This window comes from Sciurus carolinensis, chromosome 17 (genome assembly GCF_902686445.1).
Source record: "Sciurus carolinensis chromosome 17, mSciCar1.2, whole genome shotgun sequence".
Classification (NCBI taxonomy): Eukaryota; Metazoa; Chordata; class Mammalia; order Rodentia; family Sciuridae; genus Sciurus; species Sciurus carolinensis.
The window spans coordinates 25,347,343-25,369,000 of record NC_062229.1 but is presented as its reverse complement, the minus strand read 5'-3'; the positions used below and the strand labels follow the sequence as shown (position 1 = coordinate 25,369,000).

Here is a 21,658-nt window from a genome sequence, read left to right as displayed (position 1 = left end):
AGTGTGCCCGCACTCAGGCATGTTGTCATGCCTCATTAAAAGGCAGTTCTCTCACTTGGGAAGCTGTTATTTGGGTCCAGATTTCAGCCCTTGACATTTTCACTCTGCCAGCAATGGAGCAGTCTTTCTTCATCTCTGCCAGTAACCAGGAAGCACCCGTGCGACTCTGCCTGACTGCATCCCTCCTCTCTAGTACCCTTAAACTATGTCCTGCATGTTACATATAAATATTTTTTAACAGAATCCAAAGTTGTCCAGTGCTTCAGTTTTCTTTTTATGATGATCCTATCTGACCTGCTCTCCCAGGCCTCCTGAATCTAATCCTTGATGAGGTACAAACTCATCTCAATAGTGGAAATTGTCTTTCTTACCTCTGCTGTTTTTACCCACGTGTCTCCTTCTTGGAGTACTCTCACTGTCCTGTGTAAGCAAGCCTCATCTTTGTTCAATTTCCACTTAAATTCTTACTTCTACCATAAAATTATACCTCAGTTCTCCAGCCCACATTTATCAAAAAGTACTTTCACACTTACAGTCAAAACTGCAAACCAACCTTATCTAAGTTCACATGTTCTCCATGTGTTATTTTACCTGTCCAATAATATATTGTAAGCTTCATAGGGGCAGGGAAGGTCTCTCTAACTGGTTTGGTGTTTAATGCACATCAAGTGTTAATGTTCACATGGGACCAACATTTTTGGTATGTCTGCCACCCTATGGGATCCTTTGTTGCTGGGGAGTTTACAATCTGGTAAGCCTCAACCATTTTTTAATTGATTGAGTCCCTGAATGTTCTTTAAAGTACACAACTCCTTTCTTTAAGTCTAGACTAAGTGTTTATTACACATATATAACCCAGAACAATTTTTTTCAAACTTGAAAACTCTCAAATGCCAGTGACAAAGTCTTAGGGCTCAGTTTTGGTAAATAATGAATGAAAAGTTAAACTCTGTGGGGTGCAGTGGCACACAACTGCTTTGAGGGGCTGAGGCAGGAGGGTCGCAAATTTGAGGCCAGCCTCAACTTAGTCAGACCCTTTCTTAAAATCAAACGAAAAATAAAAAGGGTTAGGGATGTAGCTCAGTGGTAGAATGCTTGCTTAGCATGTGCAAGGCCCTGGAGTTTGAGCCTCTAAAATTTTAAACATTGCCCAGAACACAAAGTTGCTGCCACCAAGTTTGGCATACAGGCATTTATGCTCTGTCAACTTTTCTGTGTACAGTGGTGGTTCTTAAACCTTAGGCTACATAATGATCCCCTGAGGAGTTTGCTGAAAAGGCAGGGATGGGGCTCAGGAATCTGCATTTTAAATGATCCATCCAGGTATTTCTAACACTTAAATGAACAGGACAGGGTGCTCCGCAGAGCAAAAAATGATTCTCTAGCTTCAAACACAGCTCACATGGAAGTGAAACTAAAGGTCATAAGCAGCTGACTACTGGGGACATGGAGGAGATGTGGACTGTGTAAGCAGAGTGGCAGGTGGTTTGGGGGTGATGAGTCAATCAGGAATCAGCAGTGACAACACCTGCCTTACCCATCTCACAGATTTGTTGCAAGATTTGTGTGAGATGATCAATGAGAAAACCCTTTAAAAGCTGTAATGCACTTTTTGCATGTAAGCCAATTAATCATAGCCATCATAAGGGCGTCCTGAGCTTTGCACGTTTGAACAGGGCCATTTGAAGCTAGAGGTAAATCTCTCAGTGAAGGCTGCACTGCCAATCGGTTTTTTTTTTCTTAAGCTCATAGAACGTCTGATGACATATTTAAAGCTTAGCTCCATATGGTGATTTTGTTGTGTTTTCATATGTTGTATGCACAGATGGTTAGAAAATAAAATTGCCCGCTTCCCACCTCGGCTGGTCTCCCCAGCACCTTCTGGTCCAGAAGTCTGGGTGATGAAAGCATCAAAGTGCCAAGTCCCCCTCACAGAGTTGGGCTTAGACTAATTAGTCTTAGGCAAAAAGCCACCAGGCATTGTCCAAGTAGTTTTCTGCTTGGGCCTTTTTGCTATTCACTGTGGAGGAGGAGGAAGATTGAGGCTATGAGTCTGGCAGCTGCATAACCATAATGTAATTACCCACAAATATCAGGAAGCGAGGGGAGTTCTTAGCAAGTGAACGGTTGTGTACGTCTCCTCGGCCTTTCGTTTGCCAGTCAGTCAACAGGTGTTTATGAAGTGCCCAGAGAGTGCAGTGTATGACATTTAGTTTTCAAATTTTCAAATCTCTGTAGCATCAGAAAGTAGAGAGTGGATTTCTAGGGCTTATCCTTGCAGATGTAATTTCAAGGGGAGAATGAATTGCCAGTCCAGGGCCTTGATTGGAAACCGACTAATTCATCTGCCCATCACGTCCCTCTACATTCCCAGAGGAGGTCTGCCACTTTGAGCTTAGGTATGGTCATTTGTTTTGTATTTTACTCTGAAATATTCATTTGATTTTTATATGCAATCTGTAATAATGCTAGGTTATTGTACTTGCTAACAAAATTAAATGTCGTGTTTCTTATTTCTTGGAAATAAGAGTGTTGAACCTACTCCAAAGACACCACAATGCTCTGAGAATAGCCGTTTTGAGAAGCAGTAACCATGGTTGCTCTCAGTCTGAAGCTGTATTGGTTTTAGATGTGAAGTTTCGTCTTATGATGAGAGAGAGAGAGCTGGTCATTTCCAGGGAACTGGCTGGCCCTTGGTAGTGACATGGTGCCTACCTCTCTCCACTGGGCAGCTTTCTTCCCATCAGCCTCCACACTCACTCTTCTTGCTCTTACTTCCTGTGTTGGAAGAACAACTGTCAATTTGTCTGTGTGTGTGTGTGTGTGTGTGTTAAAGTATTTTAAAATTATACTTAAAATTCTGTAGTGTTCCTTTTAAAAAAGAAACATAACATGGAGAAGGTTTAACTTCCCTTGACCATCCTCCAACTTTGAGCAGGCCCCTCTAGCCAGTGAGCCTGGCATTTTCCAGGGAAAGTCCTGCCAGAACCTCTTCTGTACTCTCATATGGAACCTGCTCTTCCTTCCATCCCTTTCTTCTAGTCTGCTTGTCCTCCAACCACCTGCCAACACTGAGTTGCCTGGGCTCAGCATTAGGAAGGCAGGAAGTCTTGCCCAGACAGCCATTAGCTACGTGCTTGGGCCCAGCTCCCAGGCCTCCCCAGGGCTGGGCTCTGACCTGGCCTCTCCAGGGCTCTACTGCCATTTGCCCCCATCCTTGATTCCTGGCTGCTTCTGGTCTACCCTGACCTTCTTTTTTTTTTTTTTGGCCGTGGTGGGGATTGAACCTAGGACCTTGTGCTTGCAAAGCAAGCACTCTACCGACTGAGCTATATCCCTAGCCCCCTACCCTGACCTTCTGAGATCTCACATCATGGTAGGGTTGTGGTCCTGCTAGTGTTCCTGCACTGTCCTTGGCCAGTTTGCTGTCAGAGCCATTGCTTGCTTTGATTTGTGTGGCAGAAGACCAACCCCTCTGCTCCCATTTCCCAAACTATGATGGCCACTGACCTCTGACTGGTTTTGAATAATAGGAAATCTGGGTGAGATTGGAGGCAGGAAGAAGGGAGAAGCCAGGGAATTTCTCTCCTTCCCTCCATGCCCTGGTTCCATCTCTGCCACTAATCCAGTTCTGTCCATGAGCCGGTTGGAGCTGTTGAACTGATTTCAGACTTTGGGATCTGCTGAGTACTTCACCCTTTGTCTCTTCAATGTTGGTATTGTAGTGGTATCTTATTCTTCTGAATTTCTGGGTGGTTCCACTCTTCCCTTGGTTTCTCACTCAGTATAATGTACTTAAAGTATTTGCCATAAGAACTTGGTGGACTTGATGGTCTTTCAGACTTTGGAAGTTTATTGTATAGATTTTTTTGTTAAGCTCTTGGGACTTCTTAATTAAGTTTCTGAATATTTTTACATTTATTATTTAAAAATTATTCTAGTCATTTGTCACTCTCTGCAATGTCATAGTCCCATTGTTCCAAATTGATATGTATATTTGAAAGTATGGCTTTAGCAGATGTAAAAAAGAAATTTAATACCTGGAAAAATATTCTGCAGCTGCAGAAAGTACTCATACCCAAGAATAGGTTAACTTCTAGGAAACTGAGTACTCAGGTGATCTCTAGTATATAAATCCAGATGCCAATTTTTTTAGGGGTGGGTGGGTGGGTAGGGCAAATTGCCTACTTAGCACATGTAAGTTATAAGTGCAGTTCCTTCTTTAACTATGGAAGAATTAAAACAAGTTTGGGTGATAGAAAATGGAAAGAAAGGATTAATAATTTTAAAACCCAAAGGAGGATTTAGAGTTCTAGTGAATGATTTGGATAGTCTTGGTATAGAAAAAACAAAGACAAGAAACTATAGGTTTTGGTTTTATTGTTCTTTCTCCAGTGCTGGGATCGATCCTGGCCTTGTGCATGTTAAGCACACACTCTACCACTGAGCTACTTCCCTAACCCAGAAACTGCATCTGATTCCTAGATTGGGGTAGTTGGTCTGAATAATGTTTAAGAGATCAAGACATGAATGAGACTGGCAAAGGAAGCGTCTGTCACAGTGTCTCTCACATAAACGAGCCATAACAGTTTTACAAGAAAACAGAATCTGTGCCTGAGAGGTAGAGGCAGGTTTGAGTGTGTTGTAATCCTGCTGCCGGTTCTTGCTTTATCCTCCACCCCAACAGGAGTGATTCATTTTACAGCATGAGAGTGAGTTCTGCACCTGTTATTGGGGCTCTGGAAAGCCCAGGGTATAGGATCAAGGGGATCCTTCCCAAATCACTGGATTTTTATTCTAGTGATCTGGCCTGTGGTGGACAGAACTTGCCTGACTTCAACTTTCTGCATCTTCCCACAGTCTGTATTCTTTTCTTCTCCCAAGGGTGTATTTTTTTTATTTTTTGATAAGAATCTGAAATATTAAGAAACTTTTAAGATTTTTTATAACTTTATGTTCATAGACAGCTTGGAAAACATGTGAACTAAGAATATCTTTTCATGTTCATTCCATCTGAAAACAAAAATAGAAGTGAATAAGTATATTACGTAAATCCAGACTGGTTTTTTGTGACAGTCTCTGTATTGACTTTATTTAAAAATATGGATGGCGCCTAACAGAATGTTAATAGGCAGAAACATTGAATCTGTGCCATTTTGGCAGTTCTGACAAAGACACCAAGTGGTAATTAAGTTTTCCCCTTTCTGTGGAACAGTTACACAACAGTTACATTATTCTGCCAATGAAGCAGCCCTAAGAGACTCACAGCGCAGCTGGAAACTGAACTCAGGTGTTGTCCATGGAAGTATGGAACTTTCAAGTAATCCAGCACATGTCCCCCAGCACTGAATTTCTTTTTCTTTTGAAATTTTAAAAGAAAAAGAGAAAGAACTGCAAAACTTAATCATGATCGCAGGAGAGTGTTTGTCATCTATGGATCAAGCAGTATTCAAGGGAAAGCTGTGTCCCAAAGGGTGTTTGTCTAGGTCAGGATTCTTGACTGCCCAAACTATAACCAGCTCAGACCAGCTTAAGCAAAAAGGGAGGTTTTGTTGGTTTTTACAGATTCTGGTGTGACTCACAGGATCCAAAGAAATGCTGGAGGATCAGGCCACCAGGATTGGGACCAGGTCCTTGAAGCCAGCTGCGTTCCAGCTCTCCCAGCTCCTTCTGTTTTGTTTTCTCAGACATGTCCATGAGGTGAAACAGAGCCACCTGGACTATGGAGAAGAGTCTCCTCCTGTCCAGCACTCGGCTTGGCTCCAGATAACCTAGAGAAGGATTTAGGCATGTGCTTCCCCTGTAGCCAGAGGAAGGGTCTTTAAGACTGGTGGTCCAGGCCAGAACCCTGTGAGGTTAGAAGAGTAGTTTCCCAGATGGGGGAGATGCTGTTTGGGAGGATGAAACACTGGGTCTGTCACATTTCACAAGAGAAAAGTAGACCTCAGGTTCTCAGCTAAATCTGCCTGGGTGTGTCCAGTCAGGCTGCTAAAACTGCATAGAAAAATCTGTTCAGGGATTGGTAGAATTAAAAAAAAAAAAAAGACATACATGCATATTTTCAGATTTTTGTAAAGTTATGCAGGATATGATGTTAAATGAAAAAAGCAGGTCATAAAGTAATGTATTATAAATAGTTTCTATTTCCATAGAAATAAGCGAGTTCCTATACGTGTCTTCATATATTTGTGGATGTGCTTGAGTGCAGAGGCTGTGAAGGATACAAAGGCTGGGGTTATTGATTACATCCAGGACCTGGGAATGGGGGTATTAGCAAATGAGGATCACCTTGGCCTTGATCTTTCATTGTGTTGTGTTGTTCCACTTGTTAAAAGCAGTTTGTTCGTGCTAAGTGAAGTAAGCCAATCCCAAAATCCAAAGGTGTATGTTCTCTCCGATTTGCAGACTCACATAGGGGATGGGAGGTGGGTGGAGGTTCACCGAATTGGACAGCGGTAGGGGGGGGACTGGAAGGGGTTGGGAAGGGGAAAGACAGTAGAATGAATAACTTTGCTATGTTCATATAGGAATATATGACCAGTGAAATTCCACATCATGTACAACCACAAAAATGAGAAGTTATACTCCATATATGTTATGTCAAAATATAGTCTACTGTCATGTATAACTAAAAAGAACAAATAAAAAATTTTAAAAAGCAGGAAATCACATGAAAAATCTTTTGCAACTTAAAAATATTGCACTCTGTGTTAGGTTTGTCATTTGAAAAACACCAAATAAAGAGAAAAGAGCAGTCTGTTCTGATTGACCTCAGAAGGAGTATGGATGCAGGAACTGAAGATAGTAGCTTAGGAGTCATCTCAGGGAAATCCAGGGCTTCCCCAGTTGCCAAGACTGGGAAATACAGCAGCACAGGACCTAGCAAACCAGGCTTCCCTGGAGCAAGAACAAGCATGAGAGATGCACAGCACATTTGTCCACTGAGCCCACGTCCCTTCCAGAGTAGGTCCGGGTGAGTCTCCTACCACCTGTAGTATGGTGACATCTACTTCAGGGCCGTGTCCTTGCCCAGGGCTGGTCAGACAGGCTCCTCTCTGACCAGTGCTGCCTTCTGCTGATGGACCACCCTGGTCCAACTAGCTGTGACAAGAACAGCTGAGCTGTCTTCAATCAAAGCACCTGGTGTGAGCCATTAACTATGTGGGAGAGAACTGTTCAGCCCCTTTTCCTGAAAGGAGGGCAAGGACCTGGCCCCTTGAGCCTGTGTGGTCTGCTCAGTTTGGGTAAAAACTTTGATGCCTGGCACTAACCTTCTTCAGAGTCTCCCCATAAGCAACCCACCCTTAGGAAATTATATGGGTTTATCTCACATGAATACATGCAAGGTAGAACTTTAAGTGAGTCTTGTTTCCTATGGTATATGTCCTTAGTTGAAAATGGCCCATCCTGATGTTGGTGTGGCTGATGAGGTGGCATCAGCCAGTGCCCCTGAATATTCATTATCCTAGGAAGTGGGAGCATGAGCTCAGGTTCTCTGTATGGTCACAAAGCAAAGCAAAGCAGAGCAGCCCTGAGCAAACCCCAGCTCATGGTAGTGGACAGCAAGTAAGATGGCCCACTGGATTGGGCTGCTTTCTAGAAATCCTGGAAATCTGACTGGGAGAGAAGCCATGTCTGTGGTATTGTGGCTGGATCATTTTCAGAGAATGGTGGGGACTGATGGGGCAGAGACCTGGCTTTCTGAGGCCGTCTCTGGTGTCCATACACAGTGTTTTAAGTCATTGTTTCTATATGCAGTATGTAAGTTAGGTTAAGAGAATTTGCCATCTGAAGCTGCCAGCTACAGTCTAACCGATCATATATTTGGAGAAATGAGTTTCTTAGTGGCCTATGTAATTGCTTCTCAGTCTTGCTGGGCCACAGTGGCTTACACTTCAAATAAGGGGGTAGGATAGAGGATGTATCTCAAAAGCATCTTTAAGCTCCAAGATCTTGAGATTCTCTGCTTTTTAGAGAATGGAAATATATTATAGGAAGTGATTTGAAGGCACTAATCTTTAGGAATTAAAAACAATAATGGCCAACACTGCATATAACACTACTACCAGGCAGGCACTGTCTTCAGCGCCTCTCTTATATTAACTCACTTAATCCTCATGATGATCTGATGAAGAAGTTACTGATATTATCCCCACTTGCAGATGACAGACTAAGGAAAGACGAGGAAACTACATGTGGAGCATTCCTTATGCCCAAGGCATAGCTGGTGGTTTTTTGCAATGAACTGAAAATTTACAAATTAGTGTAAATGCTGCATAGGGCTTGCTCAAAAGATCTACTTAGATACAGTCTCACAGGTTACTCTGTGGAGGCCTACTGTCTGCTGTTGTGTGTGTTACCACATTCCTGGCAGTTTGTATAGGAGTAGCGTGTTCCCTTCCTTACTGTAGGAAGAAAGGGATGGACTCAGGAAGAAATGGGGAGGGGGCCTTTCAAAAGAGTGTGTTAGTTCAGTTAGGGAAAGAGAAGGAGAGGAAGAGAGAGGAAGAACAGAACTCTGGGCCTCGGGTGAGCTCAGGTAGGGTGTTGAGTGAGTGCTGCTCACAAAGATGGGAATGTGTGCTGGACTCGGGGGGTTCAGGAGAAAGGGAGTGGCCCAAGCCACTCAGGTTGAACCTTCTTAGGTGAATGTAGAGCTGGGTAGCTGGAACTTACCAATTTGGTTATCAGTCGTGGTGCACATTCTGTGGTAATGGTGTATATCTGTACCATCTGATTGTGTAGCCATCACCACATGTGGCTCTTGGAAGGTGGATAATGAACCTGAAGAATCAACTTTAAAATCTTATTTTATTTTAATTAAACTTAAATGTACATAACCACATATATGGCCTCCATATTAGATAACACAGCTCCTTAATTGGAAAATTCTGACATAAAATGAGCATTTTGAAAGCTATGAATTTTATGTGTACATATTTTTGAAATTGAAGGAAGCTTTTTATAATTTCAGAAAAACAGTTTGGGTTTATTTCAGACAATATAAACAGGAAGAAGTAAAAACTACTTATGAGAACAACTAACAACTTGGAGAAGACTGCTGTTGGCACTTTGGTGTATAACCTGAATTCTCTTCCATGCGAACATCACAGGCAGCCTGCTGGCTCTCAGACACATAGCTAGAAATCACCCAGAAAGGAATCAAGCATGTTAGCAGGAGGGGAAGCTATTTGTTGCCCAGAAGAAATACCCACGTAGGTCTTAGTGACTTGCCTTGGCTGATGCTTGTCTTCTTGATGCTAGGTCCTCAACCCCATGGGATGGGATGCATTTGGATTGCCTGCTGAAAATGCCGCCATAGAGAGGAATTTGCACCCAGAGAGTTGGACCCAAAGGTATGTGTTGACAGGCATATGCAAACACTTGTATATAAAAACCTTCAACATCTTTTCCAACCTATGCATGAAATATAAAAAAAAAAAAGCAAACAAAACCCTGCAGCCTGCCAAGAGGTAAACAGAATTGACCGTATCAGTGTTTGTCTTCTAACACACTGTGTTCTCATCTAAGACTTATCAGAGAAGGAGGGGTGTTTTCATTCAGATGCTCTTTTGATGCTTTGCTATTTACCAAGTTACTCTTCCTCTGAGCATTTGCATTTGGGAGAAAAAAAGGAGAGAGTTGCATTTGTTAAATTTCTATAATGCAAGAATGCTTATGTTCTTAACCATAATTTGACCCATATCCAAAGACTACATTGTAATTTTCTCTAAACATTAATTTTTATCTTCATCATTGACAAGCAAAGGGAACTTAGTCAATATGGAAATATATGGCACTTGTTTCTGGGTGTGATTTTCTTCCAAGCCCCCTGGACCCTCGTCTTCCGTGTACAGCGACCAGCAGTGCTCATCCCTGTTCTTTCTGGTAAAGTCCTGAGCACTGCACCTCACACCAGAACACCGCAGAATCTTCTGGGCCCACACCATCAGCCCCTTTCACAAAGACTTGAGACCTTTTCCTCCTCACCCTCCTGGATTTGTCCCCATTATCTTTCATCTCCCTCTGCTTTCCCTTGCCCAAGGCTACTTTTTACTGGACTTCTACTACTACATCTGCTTCTTTTTTTCTTCCTAGCTCCTTGTTTCTACTCTTCCACATATGGTTGATCCTAGATTAATGGGAGTGAAGAAAAAGAGAAGGAACTGATGTTTTAAATAAAATGATCAAATATACCTCAAATATGATGTAAGCTGTAGTAGAGTTTGGGAAACTATGACCTATGGGCCAAATCTATTCCTACTTCTTTTTGTAAATAAAGTTTATTGGAACATAGTCACATGCATTTATTTACATATTGCCACTGGCTGCTTGCATGATACAATGGTAGAGTTGAGTAGTTGTGTCAGAGACTATATGACTCACAAAACTAAAAACATTCATTCAGCCTGTGACAGAAAGTCTGGTGCCCCTCCATTGTGTAGTTACCACCTAGATGCAAATCCTGCCTTTCCTTCTTGTTAGCTGTTCATCTTGAGCACATTTCTTAACTTCTCTGTGCCTTCATTTACCTGTCTGTAAAACTGGGATAGTCACAATTCCTACCTCATGTGATTGAATAAAGATTAAGCACTTTTCTGCAAAGTGTTTGGCTCAGGGTCTGGAATTAAATAAGCTATTATTAGCTAATCAGAGATGGCATAGAAGACTTTTCATGGTTTTTCATATTTTTAAGTCTGCTTGAACTGAAAGAGACAGTAGTCGAAATGTAGTAATCCTTTTTAAAAATGATGTATTGCCTTATTCCATATTATAAATTTATTAACTCAGTTTTCTCTCTATGTGCCAAATGTTAGACAGTTTTAGTTTTTGATTTTTGATTGACAAAGCACTATATGGTTTCTTTTGAATTCCCATAATTTGTTCATTTAGATTTTTGATTTTCCTATAGTATTTGGGATTGAACCCAGCGTCTCGTACATGCTAGGCACACACTCTACCACAAGCTACATCCCCAGACCCTCCCCCCACCTTTTTCTTTTAATTTTGAGACAAGCTTTCACTAAATTGCCTGGCTAGTCTTGAATTTGCAATCCTCCTGCCATGTCTCCTTAGTTGCTGGGATTATAGGGGTCCACCACTGCACTTAGCTTCAGTCACTTTAAGACTTGGAATTGCTTGAGTAAGTCTGAATCCAGGCATGCGGATGGGCCAGGAGAACACATACCAAAGGGGTTGTCTATCTGAGCGGGCCAGGAAGGAGCAGCTCCCAGGGCCAAGACCACTGTTATTTCTAGTTGATTGTGTATGTCTCCAAATAATGGGAATCTTCTAACCCAAGAAGCTGGTAACTCTCCAAAGAGAAGGAAAAAAAAAAATCTTCTAATATATTGGTATTTTCAGTGATACTTATTTTTTTTGGCCAGAGCAAAACAATAGTCAAAGCCCCTCTGAATATTCTAGATCTTTCCAGTTTCCCTCTATGTTCTCAAAGTGTAGTTTCGTTATGGTTTTAACTCCACTTTCAGAATCAAACTCGCTTCTCTTTGTTTCACAGTAATATTAAACACATGAGGAAACAGCTGGACCGACTGGGCCTGTGTTTCAGCTGGGACAGGGTAAGTCAGTCCTTCCTCCTGCGAGGTCATTATTTTCATGGAAGGGCCTGATTGCAGAGGGTCTGGTTCTCTTTTTTGGATTGAGAGAGTAGAAGGGAGGGAGGCAGGAAGCAGGAGAGAAGGACTAGCTCTCCACAAATACTAAAGTATCCTGAGTGGATAATTTGTCTGCAAATGAGTATTTTTCTGTGGGATTAAGCTAAGAGAATTAACTTCTTATTTAACTATGATTATTTTGTGTGTGGAAAAATGTTTGCACAAGGATTTCTTTTGCTCTCAGCAATGGTTTAAAAAGACTGTTGGACTCTACATAAAAGTGATTAAATACCAACCCACTGGTCCTTTAGGTGAATAACGTTGTTGATTGACCGTTTAGTTACATTTTGTTCAAAATTGAGTCTCCTAACAGCCCATAATGATTCAGTCACATATTAACTCTTGGTGTATAATAGTTTAAACTGTTCTGCTCCCCAAACAGTGGAGAATTCCAGACCCAGGAAGAATTAATGGAAGACTGTGAACTAAGCCCTTCAAAGCTCTGGTTAGAGGCCACCTTTTAGATGTGAAGGAGTATCTGTTAGATGTGGTAGACTGCTGCTTGTCCCCTCCATCCCTCTCAGCATCTCCCATACTCCACAGAATGATTGAAGTTTCATTGCTTGTCCCATTAAATTTATAGCCCTTTACTCAAGAGAGTTCTGGAATAAACCCGGGTGAGATAACTTCCTCCCCCAACAATTTCTTAAATGATTAAAATTTAATGAGTACAGTGAAAAGGCCTTGGATTTTTTTCCCATCACTCCTTTAGGTAAAGGAGGGTCTAAATCAATTTCTAATTGCACCTCCGATGCCCTTTCTATCACTGAGTTGCAAGGCCAGCAGTGTTTCATTTGACAGAGGTGTAAAACAGGCCTGGTGTCTGAGTCAGGCTGTCCTGAGGTGCCAGTGGAAAATCATTGATAGAGAATGAAATTCAGTCTCATGCAGAGAGAGCTGAGTCATGTCCAGAGCATTTTAGCAATGAGATAGAAGATTCCTTAAGGGAAAAGGTAGACTCTCTAACCCCCTAGATTGATAACTGACCTAGTCCTATACCGGAGCATCAACCATAAATGACTTGAAAATTGTTGTGTTGTTCTCCTGATTATCATAGAATATTTTTCTTTCTAAATTTTTTTAAAAGCATTTTTTAGGTGTTGATAGACCTTTATTTTTATTCATTTATTTGTATGCAGTGCTGAGAATCAAACCCAGTGCCTCACACATGCCAGGCAAGCACTGTACCACTGAGCCACAACCCCAGTCCATATCATAGAATATTATACAGAAAAGTATAAAGAATGTAATGTAGCTAATTTAATATCCTGATATAGTTCCTTGCAGTCTGTTATTCTGAAATTATGAACATCTTTATGATTTACTTTTACAAAATTTAATTCGTAATGCACGTGTGTGTGTGTGTGTGTGTGTGTGTGTGTGTGTGTGTGTGATATTGAGGGTTTAACCCAGGGCCTCATGTACACTAGACAATTAGTCTATAACTGAGCTATGCTCTGGCTTACATAATACATATTTTTAAAATCTTACTTATATTTTACCTAGTATTCATGAATATTTTCACATTTTGTTGAATATTCTTTGAAAAAGCTATTTTTGCAGCTATGGATTTTTCCTTTTTATGAATATAACTTTTAAAATCTATCCCTTATTACCTTGCATTTAGATAGATTCCACTAGATAGTTCCACTTTCCACTTTTTATATATGTATATTTTGTTTTAGTTGCAGGTAGACACAATACCTTTATTTTATTTTTATGTAGTGCTGAGGATCAAACCCAGGGCCTCACGCATGCTAGGTGAGCACTCTAGCACTGAGCCACAACCCCAACGCCGCTTTCCACTTTCTTAATCTATTCTAAGGGTTTGTTTTTGTTTGTTTTTACATTCTGAGATCCTAAGCCTAATGTATTATTATGCTATAATTTTTCAGATTGTGTTTATTTCTTATACATTGTATTTGATGTTTGCTTCCAGTTTTATAGTCATATCCGTAACAATTATTTAATGATCTTTAATTTCAGTGCTTATCAGTAGACCTTTTACAACTGTCCTTTAAAAACTGTTTTTTACATGGTGTTTTAAGTCTTGCTTTGAATCCTCTAAGATCACTCACTGTTTTCATAACTAAGAATGACTCCACTGAATTCACCTATGAATAACAATATTTGGTTTTATCTTTTTATCTTTTTTCTTTCACATTTTTGTGGAAGATCTCAATCAATTTTCTAATTTTTTTTTTTTAATACTTACAGACTCACAGGAAGTTGTCAGGATAGTACAGAGATCATTTGGCAAAATGTTATATTGAAACCAGGAAAGTGATATCAGCACAATACTATTAACTGGAGCACAGATCTTATTGAGATTTCAGTTTTTACTTGTGGTCATTTGTGTGTTCATGTGTGCGGTGGTAGTTGTAGTAGTTTTGTGCAATTCAATTACATAGAGATTTATGTAACCACCACAATCTGATCCATTGTCTTTTGATGGAGAAGTCTAAGGCCAGCCAGAATTGTGTCGGTGCGTATATTACTCTTTCTACCCCATTTTGATGCTTGTTGGATTCTTTCTTTATCCGCCTTGGCCATTTGACAGTCTCATCAGAATGTATCTCAGAGTCGGTCCTTTGACTTTAATTTGCCTGGGGCTTGGTCTATGATGCGTGATCCATAGTTGGGGGTGAGATCTTTCCTTGTTGGGGTGGCATGGGATCCTCTGCAGAGTGCTGACCGTCCCTGTGCACTCGCTGGCCCTCATGAGTTTGATTTCCCAGGTCTCTCATGATTTTGGCCACCTCTGTGCTCACTTGGGCTGCACATACACTAAGATTTTGGTCACCTTTTTCTTCTCTGCCTTCTGGAAGACCTTTGCAGGCTTGCTTTCACTGATTCTGTTTATGTAGAATCAGTGTTGTTTAATATAACTTTTAATATAAATATTAATTTTACTGGTGTGTTTTTAGATTTATTAGTATTTTTCCTCCTCTTGTTCGGTTTCCATTTTCTTTCTCAGGTGCTTTTTCTAGACTAGCTACTACTCCTGCTTCCCCCAACCTTCCTCTCCTCTTTATCCCCACCTTCTCCTTCTCCTTTTCTCCTTCTTCTCCTCCTTCTCCTCTTCTTCATCTGTTTAGACCATATATCAAAAGCATTCTTCAACACAAGGAGATGCTCTTGAAAATTTATTTTGGCTTCCTGTAATAAGTCTTTTTCACGGTTTGGAATGCTGTGTTCTCATTTTTCAAAATCTTGTAGACACTTTGTGGGAACCCCCGCCCCCCGTTCTGGATTAGGTGGACTAGTATACCAGTTCAGAGATCCCTTCAGCCTGAGGGAAGTGTAGTGGAAGCTCTATATGGTCTCTGCATCATTCCCTTAGGCCTGGCTTTGAGTCTGCTGCTCTGGTGCATCTTTTGCTCTGGTGCATCTTTTGCTTTGGTCTGATCTTTGCCCAGGTAGGCGTTGGTGTCATGGATGTACTCTGAACATGAGTGCTGGAAGTGTTTCTGAGCCACCATGCCAGACGGGTCCAATTTATAGGCTTTGCCTCTGCCCAGAGGCTTCCTCTTCCTTCCCCTCTCAAGTAGGGGTGCCAGAACCCTGCTTCTCAAGAATCAGCCAGTTCCTAAGAGGGGGAGATGCTATTTGGCTCGTGGCATTTTTCTTCAATCTGGACCTATTTGCTAAAATTCCTTGGTATTCCTGGCATGTCAATGGCACCTTCTGTTGTTTCCGGCATTGGCATAGCCCTGTTGAACACTCCCACCTCCATCTTTATATTTTGTTAGTCATTTTAATGAGAGTAATGGAAACAAGTTTAGATGTGTGTATTCATGATGCCCTCTTGCCCAAAGTCCACAAGCATTTTTTGATTAAACCTTTATCATCTGCTTGGTGCCTACAAAGCAGCAAAGTGAGGAGAGAGAGGAAACCGTTTATTGAATTGTTGAGGCAAATCTGTTCCCTTCACAAACAATATTCCTAAAGTCTTATTTAAAAAAAAAAAAAAAAAAAAAACAGATAATTCTGCAGATGGCTAGCTGAAAATTAAAAGTTTTTAAAATATGGTAGCTCAGAAATGTTATCTTCCTCCTCCAGACAGAAAGCCATCTTTAAACCCAGGTGGTGGCATTCTTCTTCCTGCCTCTCCCTGGGCGAGGAACCCTGTAGAGTAAAACGAGAGAAAAGGTTTATTTTGGCTCACAGTTTTGGAGGTTCTAGTTCGTGATTGATTGGCCCAGCAGCATTGAGCCTGTGGCAAGTCAGCACATCGTGGTGGGGAGCTATACTCTCATCATCCTTACATAAAAAGCTTAATTCTCTGGATTGAAAAACATGTAGGCATTCCTGGAATTAATGCATTTATGGTGAGCCAGAATGATAGTTAAACATCCTCTCTTAGCACAGTATAGTGTTTCACTTTTTCAGATATTAGTCCCAAAACAGTTTGTATCATACTGACAGAAAGGAAAGTAACAATTGGAAGCTGAATGTGTATAGTGAAACATCTACTGAGAGAAGAGTAGAGAAGAAATGAAATTCCAAACTGTGCAATGAGAGAGAAAGGTGGGGTGGAGAGTAGGATGTTTCTTTGTGGAACACTCAATCCCTTTTGGGAATAGTCAGCAGTCTTCCGAGGAGAAGGTGTGATCTGCATTTGTGTTAGTCAGCTTTCCGTTACTGTAACAAATACCTGAGACAATCAACTTACAAAGAGAAAAGGTTTATTTTGGCTCACAGTTTTGGAGGTTCTAGTTCATGACTGATTGAGCATGCCAGCAGCATTGAGCATGTGGCATGGCAAAGCTGTTTACCTCATGGCCAGGAACAAAAGAGAAAAGAAGAGGAAGAGACCAGGGACCCACAGTCCCCTTTTAGGGTGCCCTCCTCCATAACCTAAAACCTCCTACTAGACCCTACCTCTGAAAGGTTCAACTGCCTCCCAATAGTGCCGACCTGCCAATAAACACCTTGGCTTTAATATGTGGGCTTTGGGGAACATTTAGTCCAAACTGTAGCAGCATTCTACATATTAGGGTTCAGTTATAACGGGGTAATAATAAACTGACCCAAGGGGGTGGTTCTGTGTGTTCCATTCCATGTGACAGAGTTAGTTTCTAAGTCATTTGATGAGACCCTTTGAGGCAGGTGTGACTTTGATCTCTGTCTCCTCCCCAGTGTCCTGGTGCCTGAGGTGGTTCTGGTGATAACTCTTGATTGGAATACACTTGGGCCTGGTTTTCATCAGGAAGCATCTGAATAATTATTTTAGAGATAGTTCCTAGAAGTTCCCTTCAAAATCAGACAAGTATAAAAAGAAAGAAAGAAAAAAAAAAAAGCCCAAACCAGATAAGATTCAAATGCCTATGGAACTTTCCAGAGGAGAGCCTTGTTATTTGTTTGTGGTGCTTGCTGAACAATCTCCGAACACCCATACTTCATTGAAAAATTAAAACAAAGCCAAGAGGAAATACTCCAGGACTGGGCATAAATGATATTTGGATTTACTCAACTCTTCTTGTTTGCCCTCAGTGACATAATCAAAAGTTGACTATTTTCTGAGTTTCTTTATTGCAGAGATCTTTTGTGCTTTTATTTGCACTCACTTTGATTAGACTTTAAACTGCTGTGTCTGATTTCTCTCTTCTATTCTGTCTTCAGTCTTCCATGCATTCTTGTGCCTAGCAATAAGGCTGACTGCTTTGCCCATTTCAAGGCCAGGCGAGTACAGAATTGCTGCCCCTTAAGACTCTTATCCATTAAAACAAACTGAGATGTGACCTCACACTCTTCCTATGGGCCACACGGGCTAAGAGGGACTTAGCGTGCAGCTGTCTGCAGAGCTGTGAGGGAAGTCACATGTGAAGGGAAGCCAGGGGTGGCAAAGCCACATCAGTGCTGCATTTCTTATGGGGGCAGGGCTTTTGGTGATTTTGACCCCTTCAGGTTTTGGCCATCAGTACCTTAAAACCTGCATAAAGTAGGGTGGCTCCTCAGGGTCATGGCATCCCTGTCATCAGCACAGGTATCTTCATTTCTATTTCTCTCTGTTCATGCTACAATTCCATCTGTAAAGAACTCAGTATATGTTGGTAAAATGTGAAGGTTCTCATCTGTCTTGCTCATTTTCTGGTAATCACCAAAACAGTTAACAGTGCCTCAGGTCATAGAACACCAGTGTGCACACTTCTGTGGTTGGGTTCGAAGTGTTTTTTTCCTACCGTGGACTCATTTGCTCCTGTCTGTGGGTCTTTGTTTGAGCCTTTTCTTCCCCACCCATGTTGTCACCATGGTGGAGGAGCATACCCTTTTTCCATCCCCAGTCTCTTTGCATCAGCCATACCTTAGTTTATTTTCAAAGATAGCCATTCGTGCAAAGTGAAAAATTATTACTGCTTTCACAGTCCTTGCTACCTTGGCACTTCATGTAGAGGACTGATCTGACAGGAAGGACTCAACTGTAAGAAATAAGGAGGCCCCTTGAAGAATAGGAGGATATATTTTAAAACATTTTTTTAAGGATTTAAAGAATAACTTAAAACAAAAAGAAATTGGGGGCCAGTGAGCACCTGAAAACATGGCTAAGAAGCTTCCATTGTGAAAGCCCAGAGCTGGTTGCCTTGGCAACGTGTAACAGGCACTGGGAGTGTTTAACTCTCCCAGTCCCCTTCCAAGTCCTCACAGAGGTGAAGCAGTTTGTCTGGCAGACCTCTGGCTCTGGATTACTGGTTCTCCCTCAGAGTCAGAATATTAGCCTTTTCCTGGAGAATTTCCCTTTGGTTGGGACTGGATGTTGAGAGGGGCAGTGCTACCTTTGTTTTAGCTGAAATGATTTGGCTGCTTATCTTTGGGCACTCACCTGTTTATTTACAGGAAGGTCAGTGCTGGTGCAGAATGATTGGTGTTCAGATCTGTGCTGTCATCTTGAGGTCGGGACCATGTGTCCTCTTTAATAAGTGGCACCTGCACAGTTGACCTCTGCAGCTGGGCCAGCTCAGTGCTTGCCAGTCTGAAACATGGGAGGCAGGTTTTTCTTCGCCTCTGCCAGGGTAGTAGTGTTCTTGACTCTTTGACCCTAACTAAAGAAGGAGGTCTCCTGAGGATGCTCAATGTGACTATTTAAGGAAGCTCTTTGTTTTGTCCGCAGTCCCAGCTGGTGGTCATGAGCCCATGCAGGCTGTCCCTATCAAAGGGGACATCTGGCTGATAGAAGAGAACTTCCCCATTTAATGCTTGTTAGTTGTTTTCAGGAGGCAAGGTCTGTGCCCATCTTGAAGATCTGGGTTTTGGTGATGGATGGGGGGCATGTGAACTCCAACTTCTTTCCAGGAGAACACTTCTTGTTATTGGGAAAGATTAGATTACTCTTTAAATGCCTTTGAATATAAGGGAACGAAACCTCTCTCCCTATGACTGAATTAACCTGCAGATTAGTTTCACACATCAGCCAGGTACAAGCTCTGATAGAATGCCTGGGTGTGAATGGATGGTACAGTGAGCTTTAAGCATTTTGGAAGCAATATCTAAAAGGTCTTGAAGATGAAGTTGTTATTCCATGAAAATAATAAAGATGATTTCTAAGTGTACTTAGACCAGTACGAGCACCAGAACCACCAGGAGAACTTGTTAAAACTTAGGTTTCTGGGCCCCACCCCCAGAATTTCTGTGATTTTGTTTCTTTCTTTTGAAAGAAGGATCATAGGAAAGATTATGCTTCCAAACCTTTATAGGTAATAATCCAAATACAGGCCCACCGTTGATCCTTTCAGATGCAAGATAAAACATAAACAAATAATAAAATCAAAATTTAAAAAATAAGCCTGCACACTGGCATATGCCTTATAGTACCAGCTACTCTGGAGGCTGAAGTAGAGTCCTTTGAGCCTAATAGTTTAAGGCCAGCCTGGGCAACACAGCGAGACCCATCTCCAGAAAAAGGATGCAGAGTAAATAAATATAGTCAATGTTTTTGTAAACAGAGGAATTATTTTTATCACTTCCTTTCACTATGATATATTAGACATATATAGACTAGAGCATAAAACATGTACATATAGCTTAATACATTGTCATATAGCTACCACCTAAATTAAGAAATAAACTGGGCATTGTGGCGAACGCCTGTAATCCCAGTGGCTCAGGAGGCTGAGGCAGGAGGATCACAAGTTCTGTGCTAGCCTCAGCAACTTAGTGAGGCCCCAAGCAAATTAGCAAGACCCTATCTCAAAATAAAATATAAAAAAAGGACTGAGTACGTGGCTCAGTGGGTAAGCACCCCTGGCTTCAATCTCTGCTACCAGAAAAAAAAAAAAAGAAAGAAAGAAAGAGAAAGAGAGAGAGAGATGAAGAGGCGGGGGAGGGGGGGAGAGAGAAAGAGAGAGAAATAAAAAGAAAGAAAACATCATCAGCATCCAGAAGCCCTCCCGCTTCATGATCCATCTCTCCTCACTGCAGATGACCTCCAATTTGACATTCATGATCATTATTGGTATTATGATCAATATAGTTTTACCACCTACATATGTGTTTAAGTTTTTTTCCAGGTGATTTTTTTATGGTCATGTACACATAACTTAAACTTTACCATCTTAGCCAATCTTTCAGTGTTCCATTCAGTGGTATCAAGTACACTCATATTGTACAGCCAACTCCACCTGTATCTCCAGAACTCTTTACTTATAGTGGCATTTTGTTTTGTTTTGTGTTGTTTTTATTTTTTATTTGTTTTTTTCAGTGATACATAATGGTAGAATGTATTTTGACATATCATACATACATGGAGTATAACTTCTCATTTTTGTGGTTATACATGATGTAGAGTTACACTGGTCATGTATTCATATAATAGGAAAGGTATGTTCCATTCATTCTACTGGCTTTCCCATTATCATCCTCCTTACTTCTCCCCACTCCCCACTATCTAATCTGGTGAATCTCCCTTCCCACCCCAGCCCACAGCCTATTATGAGTCAGCATCTGCATATCAAAGAGAACATTTGGCCTTTGGTTTTTTGGGATTGGCTTATTTTACTTAGCATGATAGTCTCAGGTTCCACCTGTTTACCAGCAAATATCAAATTTTCATTCTTCTTTATGGTTGAGTAATATTCCATTGTGTATATGTACCACATTTTCTTTATCCATTCATCTGTTGAAGGGCACCTAGGCTGGTTCCATAGTTTAGCTATTGTAAGTTAAGCTGCTGTAAAAATTGATGTGGCTGCATCACTATAGTATGCTGATTTTAAGTCCTTTGGGTATATACTGAGCAGTAGGATGACTGGGTCAAATGGTGGTTCCATTCTAAGTTTTCTGTGGAATCTCCATATTGCTTTCCAGAGTAGTTGCACCAGTTTGCAGTTCTACCAGCATTTTCGAGTGTACCTTTTCCCCCACATCCTTGCCAGCATTTCTTGTTGATAATTGCTATTCTGACTAGAGTGAAATGAAGTTTCAGTGTAGTTTTAATTTGCATTTCTCTAATTGCTAGTGATATTGAATATTTTTTCATATATTTGTTGACCTATCATATTTCTTATTTTGTGAGGTCTTTTCAGTTCCTTTGCCCATTTATTGATTGGGTTATTTGGGGGTTTTTTTGTGTTAAGTTTTTTGAGTTCTTTATATATCCTAGAGATGATACTGTATCTGAGGTGCAGGTAGCAAAGCTTTTTTCCCATTCTGTAGGCTCTCTCTTCACATTCTTGATTATTTTCTTTACTGTGAAGAAGCCTTTTAGTTTGATACCATCCCATTTATTGATTCTTGATTTTTACTTCTTGTATTTCAGGAGTCTTGTTGAGGAATTTGGTTCCTAAGCCAACATGATGGAGATCTGGGCTTACTTTTTCTTCTAGTAGGTGCAGGGTCTCCAGTCTCATGCCTAGGTCCTTGATCCACTTTGAGATGAGTTTTGTGCAGAGTGAGAGATAGGGGTCTAATTTCATTTTGTTACATATGAATTTCCAGTTTTCCCAGCACCATTTGTTGAAGAGGCTATCTTTTCTCCAATGTATGTT

At 41.1% G+C, this 21,658-nt stretch overlaps 1 protein-coding gene across 4 annotated transcripts in view; it reads left to right on the top strand.

Annotated features, from left to right (window-relative positions):
- The window catches only part of Lars2 (leucyl-tRNA synthetase 2, mitochondrial), a 145,218-nt gene that overhangs the window by 16,980 nt on the left and 106,580 nt on the right, over positions 1-21,658 (top strand). For all 4 annotated transcript variants that reach the window (XM_047531622.1, XM_047531621.1, XM_047531623.1 and 1 more), the window contains exons 4-5: positions 9,265-9,356; positions 11,519-11,579. In XM_047531622.1, coding sequence (XP_047387578.1) covers positions 9,265-9,356; positions 11,519-11,579 — 153 coding nt within the window. The remainder of the gene's footprint in view (positions 1-9,264; positions 9,357-11,518; positions 11,580-21,658) is intronic.